Source organism: Ananas comosus, unplaced genomic scaffold (genome assembly GCF_001540865.1).
Source record: "Ananas comosus cultivar F153 unplaced genomic scaffold, ASM154086v1, whole genome shotgun sequence".
Taxonomy (NCBI): Eukaryota; Viridiplantae; Streptophyta; class Magnoliopsida; order Poales; family Bromeliaceae; genus Ananas; species Ananas comosus.
In genome coordinates this window covers 46,704-53,076 of record NW_017893347.1, presented here as the reverse complement: position 1 = coordinate 53,076, position 6,373 = coordinate 46,704, and the positions used below count along the sequence as shown (strand labels likewise).

General features: G+C 42.7%; 1 protein-coding gene across 1 annotated transcript; it reads right to left on the bottom strand.

The window, feature by feature from the left end:
- Window positions 1–4,060: 4,060 nt before the first annotated feature.
- LOC109705737 (magnesium protoporphyrin IX methyltransferase, chloroplastic) lies at window positions 4,061–5,665 on the bottom strand. The gene has a single exon (XM_020226514.1). It carries the CDS (start codon window positions 5,460–5,462, stop codon window positions 4,458–4,460), a length of 1,005 nt encoding a protein of 334 aa, XP_020082103.1. The 5' UTR covers window positions 5,463–5,665; the 3' UTR covers window positions 4,061–4,457.
- Between the last annotated feature and the right edge of the window lie 708 nt (window positions 5,666–6,373).

Genomic DNA, 6,373 nt, shown 5'->3' with positions numbered 1-6,373 from the left:
CGCTGATGCATTGAGTCGAGTTATGGCCACCTTAAATAATGTTGGTGTGAATGTAATTGGGTTCGATAGTATAAAGGAAGAGTATCCCTTATGCCCGGACTTTAGCGAGATCTATTCTTCAATTTTAGAGGGCAAACCAACCAACACCAATTTTGTCATTCGGGATGGATTTCTTTCTCGGGGTAGTTGCTTATGCGTCCCACAAGGTTCTTTGCGAGATTTCGTTGCGTGGGAATTGCACGCGGGAGGATTGGCCGGACATTTTGGTCGAGATAAAACCATTTCTATGGTTGAGGACCGATTCTATTGGCCAAGTCTCAGAAAGGACGTTGCACGCATCGTGGCACGGTGTGGAACGTGTCAAAGGGCTAAGGGTGGTCGAAAGAACACAGGATTGTACACATCATTACCCGTACCCCATTCTCCTTGGCAAGATCTGAGTATGGATTTCGTTCTAGGTTTACCGAAAACGATTAGAAAGCACGATTCAATTTTTGTTGTAGTTGACCGTTTTTCTAAAATGACACACTTCATTCCTTGTCGTAAGACATCCGATGCCACACATATTGCAAAACTTTTTGTGACTGAAATCGTACGTCTTCATGGATTACCAGAATCGATCGTAACTGATAGGGATGTTCGTTTCGTTAGTTATTTTTGGAAAACCTTGTGGAAAATCATGGGTACAAAATTGCTTTTCTCGTCTTCACATCACCCACAAACTGACGGTCAAACAGAGGTAGTCAATAGGAGTTTGGGTAACCTACTTCGATGTCTTGTCGGTGAAAACATTAAAAATTGGGATCTTATTTTACCACAAGCAGAATTCGCATATAACAGTTCTGTAAATCGAACAACTGGAATGAGCCCTTTTGAAATAGTCACCGGATATAATCCAAAGAAACCTATTGATTTGATACCCCTCCCAATAGAGCATAGGCCAAGTGAATATGCATTCTCATTTGCGCAACACATGCGAGACTTACATCATGAGATTCGCAGAAAAATAATTTTGAGTAATGAAAATTATAAAAGGAATGTCGATGAACACAGACGAGAAGTTGAATTTAATGCAGGAGACATGGTGATGGTTCGAGTTAGACCTGAAAGGCTTCCGCAAGGAGCTATTAGAAAATTGCATGCAAAGAACATTGGTCCGTTTAAAATTCTTAAGAAAATTCGATCTGATGCCTATCTGTTGGAATTACCATCTAACATGGGAATTAATCCTACCTTCAATGTTGAGGACCTTACATTATTCTATGCCCCAGAAAATCAAGATTCACTTCTTTCTTCGTCACCTTCACCTCTTGTTCCTAGAACCCATTTGCAGAGAAAAGATGATATTGAGGCAATCCTTGACGATCAAATAATATCAACAAAAGATGGTGAAGATCGTAGATTTTTGGTTAAGTGGCTATATCGACCCAAAGAGGACGCAACCTGGATTTCCCAAGGTGAACTTCAACAAATCAATCCAGAGCTTTACGAAGAGTGCATTGCGGACAATTCGACGGAGTCGAATTTTTCAAAGGGAGAATTGATGCGGACCGGGCCCCATTTCAGACTTATACCTGTCGCCGTCATCGAAGACCCAATATCTGGCTTGATGACAATATTGCACTATGATTCAAACATTGAGTGCGACTTGAGTTCGAGCCGGATTTGCATGAGGATAGGTTTAGATATTCTAGTTAGTGAGATATTTTTTCCTGTTTTAGATTTTTAGATTTGCTTGAATATTGGTATTTTAGATAAGAACGGTTATCAGTTGGTTATTAGTTTGTTTCAAGTTGTTAGTAGAAAATTTTATAAATTGACCCCGACCATCTGTATGAGACAGACATTAATTATTATGAAATTCCACTCTTCGAGAAAAGGTTCTCTGATGTTTTCCTTCGCGAATTCGCATCGACCGGAGTGAGTCCGTAGGGAGTGAGTCCCTTATTCTATCCGTTTTTTATTTCTCTTCGAATCGACTATCTGTTTGCGAAATTCTGGCGTTGTTTGAGCAAGAAACGAGAAAAAGAAGTTTATTGGATCCTTTTGTTAATGGGTTTCAAACCCGCGAAAATGCGGTCCATTAAGATTCTTATTCCTTAGTTCCGTCGTACGTCTTTCAACAAAAAAAAAAAAAAAAAAAAAAANAAAAAAAAAAAGAAAGAAAAAAAAAATGTCAAAGAAAGAAAAAAAAAAGAGACGTCAAAGGAAAAAAAAAAGAGAAAGACGTTTACGGACCCCGTTTGCCCTAGCCGTCGTTCTCATCTTCCGATCGTACACTCACCTCGGCCCTAATATCAACCTCTTGGAGATCGCGCTTTCAACCGATGCATGATGGTACTCCGGTAGAAAAAGAGCGTTGAAGAAATCTTTAGGAATTTGGCGACTTTCGTTCACCGCTTGCGATTTCTAATTCGACTGCGGATTTTTTGACGGTACAACTTTCCATCTCGTTCTCTATTTTAAATTCAATCTTTTTATCTGGATTTTATTGCGCAGTTTATGATTTTCATTATTCATAAATTATTTTTACGCATCTGTGTTTAAGTCTCGCCGTGACAAAGCATATAGTTGCCATAGAGAGTTTCAAATTTATAAGATTTTGCTTTTAACATGAGATTTTGATTTCTAAAACTTTTCCCCTGCATCAGAGGTAGGTTGGAAATGACTGAGTTAACTAGAACCATCCTCCCCCTCTGCGATAAGAGTTTAGGTTGCCATCCAGCTATTCTTCTCTCAATCTTATTAATTATCGTCCATAATGCTGCCTCTTGAGTTTCTTATCCGAAAGAGGTAGAGCCAAGTAGCAAGGTGAAAATGATCTAATTTTGCAGGACAAGATGCTGGCTAGTCTCTCATCTTAAGTGCTTTGCTATCCATATAAAACAGACTTCTCCTCATAGATTTTTAATCCTGACGCCCAGTCGAAGAAAAGCCACATAAATTGTAAATTCCTCAAGAGTAGAAAAGAGTATATCTCTGCATATATATTGTATAAGAGCCACTTTACTCTCGCCAGACGAGCCAAACCCCTTTATAAAATTATTTGAGCAGCAGATTTCATCATCCTTGCAAGGCTCTCCACAGGTAGGAGGAAGAGGCTCTCCACAATTAGAAGGTACATTGCTCGATCTACTCACACCACTTCCAATCAAATCCTAACCACAGCAAAATTTTCCTGAGGAAACGCCCAGATGACCCTATCAAAAGCTTTCTCAGAGTTGACACAAACTCCTACTGCTTCAAACTTTTCCTTCTGATCCAATTATAAGTTAGTGCCGGCTGGGACTTATCGAAGTACTCCTTAGTAGCTGCCTTTGGCATTCAATGCAACACATTCCACCTGATAGGTGATTTATCACATATTGCTTAAGTGATATAATTTGTTTACTCAGGGCAATTGGTAGTTGGTTAACAGGGAATGCGGAAAGATGTATAAAACAACATGACACACCATATTTAAATCAATTTAATGGCAGAATGATAAATCATCATCTCATAGGTAGCACATACTGTGCTGAAAACAATCGAAATTACTAAGGTCTAGCTACAGCCAAATTTCCACATTGTAATTAAAAGAGAAATCTCCATATTACACGTCACCACTAGATAACTTGTTTCAACTTCCAAAGAGGTTAAAGTAACTACAAGGAAAATATATAATATAGTTATTTTTGTCAATGTAAGTCTGTTTGTTTCAGTTAGTTCAAGACGGCAACCATCCATGCGAGAAGGTTCCTTGCGTACTAACGGATTCTCAATTTCTGATTTATCAATCTCACGGTATCATTCAATCACCACAATGGAATCACTTTGAACAATAATAACACCTCCTATTGGTCTTTCTTTTCTTTTTTTCTTTTGCCAAGTCACGTCTTCCTAGAGAGTTTTGCGACACAACGGCAGCAAAGAGTGGATAAGTTACTGATGTTACTACAATGAGGTTTCAAACCTCCGACTGATAAATCGCATGACCTCCCTGCACAACTTCCTGGCACAGGGTTTTAATGCACTCGATATATGCCAAAGAATAAATTTCAGCGAAGTAGAAGCTAACGAATTTTAGAAAACTAAATCTACAAGGCAAAACAGAGCTCCAAGTGTTTAACAGCACATTTTGACAACGCTTCCAATTTCCACGTCCCAGCGTGAAGTAATGAAGTTAGAGACACGATCACCGGACCGGATTACACATCTAAAAGCATTACAGACAGAGGAAGTGAATCAAGGACTAAGCAAGGGCCGATCAAGAGACAGACATATTTGGCATCAAAAGGGACAAACAGGACCTCAACCAACCTTAGGAATATTTGCAAATAGAAATTACTTGCCTCCTCAACGGGTCGTAGAATCGAACACAAATCTCAGAAAAGGAGGAATAGAATCTCAGAAATCGAACACAACACATACCTCTCCTCGCAACCCAGTTTACAAGGCAGTTACTTGCCTCCTCCCTCTCACGCCGACCCTGCGGGCACAGCCTCGACGAGCTTGGCGAAGTAGAACTGCGTAGAGACGAAACCCCTATTCCGCACCCGCCAGCCGAACTTGTTAAGCGCGCGCTCCACGTCGCGCTCGGCGTGCAGGTATGCCCGCGTGGCCTTGGAGGGGCCGGGGAACAGCTCCCCGATTCTCTTCAACAGGTCGTAGTACAGCGTCTTGGGCGCGAAGCTGAGCAGCAGGCGCTTCTCCGCGAGGGAGGCGAGGTGGCCGATCATCGCCTCCGCCTTGTCCTGGGGGTAGTGTATCAGCACGTCCAGGCACACCACGGTGTCGTACCTTCCGCCGATGCTTTCCAGATCTTTGACATGGAAGTCGGGCATTCGGAAAGGGCTGTCGTCGGGGGAGTGCTGGGCCAGGAGGGCCTCCTCGGCCTGGCGCTGCGCCTCGGCGACCATAGCGGCGGAGATGTCGGACGCGGAGACCAGGGCGCCCTCGCAGGCGAGCGGGATGGAGAGGGAGCCCACGCCGCAGCCGGCGTCGCAGACGGTGCTGCCGGCGAGGGGGCCGGCGTCGCGGAGCATGCGGAGGGCGGCGGCGACCGTCTGGGAGTGGCCGAGGCGGATATCGAGCTGGACGCGGTTCACGCCCTCCGTGGAGGAGCCGTAGATCTTGCGCCACCGCTCAAACCCGGTCGTGTTGAAGTAGTCGCGGACCACCTCCTTGTCGCCGCCGCCCACCTCCGCGGCCTGGCGCTGGCGCCGCCGCTCGGGGTCGGAAAGGGAGAGCGCGGCGGCGGCGGCGGCTGCCACGGAGGCCGCGGCGAGGGCCGCGGGGGCGTCGAGGGCGGAGATGTCCGCCGCCGAGGGGAGGGCCGGAGCGCGGGTGGAGACCGAGCGGCGGCAGGCGGGGAGAGGGCTAAGGAAGGGATGGAGGTTGGGGCGGCGGTGGCGGGGGACGGCAGGCGTCGCGGTGGTGGTGGTTCGGACGGCGGAGGGCGGGACCCCGGCAGCGAACGCCATCTGCTCCTGTTTTTTTTTTTTATTCCAATTTTTTTTTTTTTTTTTCAGTCGAATTCAGATCTTCTTTTCATGGAAGGTAATGATTTCCGATAAGGTAGGGGTGATCGTCTCAGCGAGACTGGCGCCAATCGTTATCCGTGTGTTTTATTGATCAAATGAATGCAAGCGGTTCGAGAGTTGCGTTTACGGGGCAGAAACGAGCCTAACTTCGAGTCGAGCGAGCTCGAGCCCTAAACGAACTGCTTGAAATTCTTAATATCATAAAATTTATAGTTTAATTTTTTATAAAATATTATCTAAAATTTAATATAAAATTTGTCTAATATTTCAAAATATAAAGTAGAAAAATTTCAAAAACCTTCCCTATGGTTTCACACTTTCTCACTTTAGTACCATGTAGTTTAAAGTGTATCAATTTTGTACCCTGTTGTTTCATTTTTATTTTTTCGGTAGTTTTTTCGGTAATATTTTGTTAAATTATATACAAAAAACTTCAGATACCTACTTAGGTTTATCGAATATTCACTTTAGTACCTTTTAATTTATTTTGTCACTGACTTAAGAAAAAAAATAGTAAAATTGATAATAAAAAGAGAAAAATAAAACTATAGGGCACTAAATTGATACACCTTAAACCACATGGTACTAAAGTGAGAAAGTGCGAAACCACGGGGGGTTTTGAAGTTTTCCCTATAAAATTTAAAAAAGGAATATGCGAGCAAGTGAAAGAGAGGAAGAGAGAGTAATTAGTGTAAGATTTTGCTGATTTAGTTTTGTACGCCAACTAATATGCTCAATAATATAAACTCTATATTAATATAATTAAAGTACATAACATATATTATTATATATAATTATAACATAATAAATAAATAAATAAATATATATATATATATATATATATATATATA

Coding starts and splice junctions, on each gene's coding strand:
- LOC109705737 (XM_020226514.1), bottom strand. CDS start 5,462: ATGGCGTTCGCTGCCGGGGTCCCGCCCTCCGCCGTCCGAACCACCACC.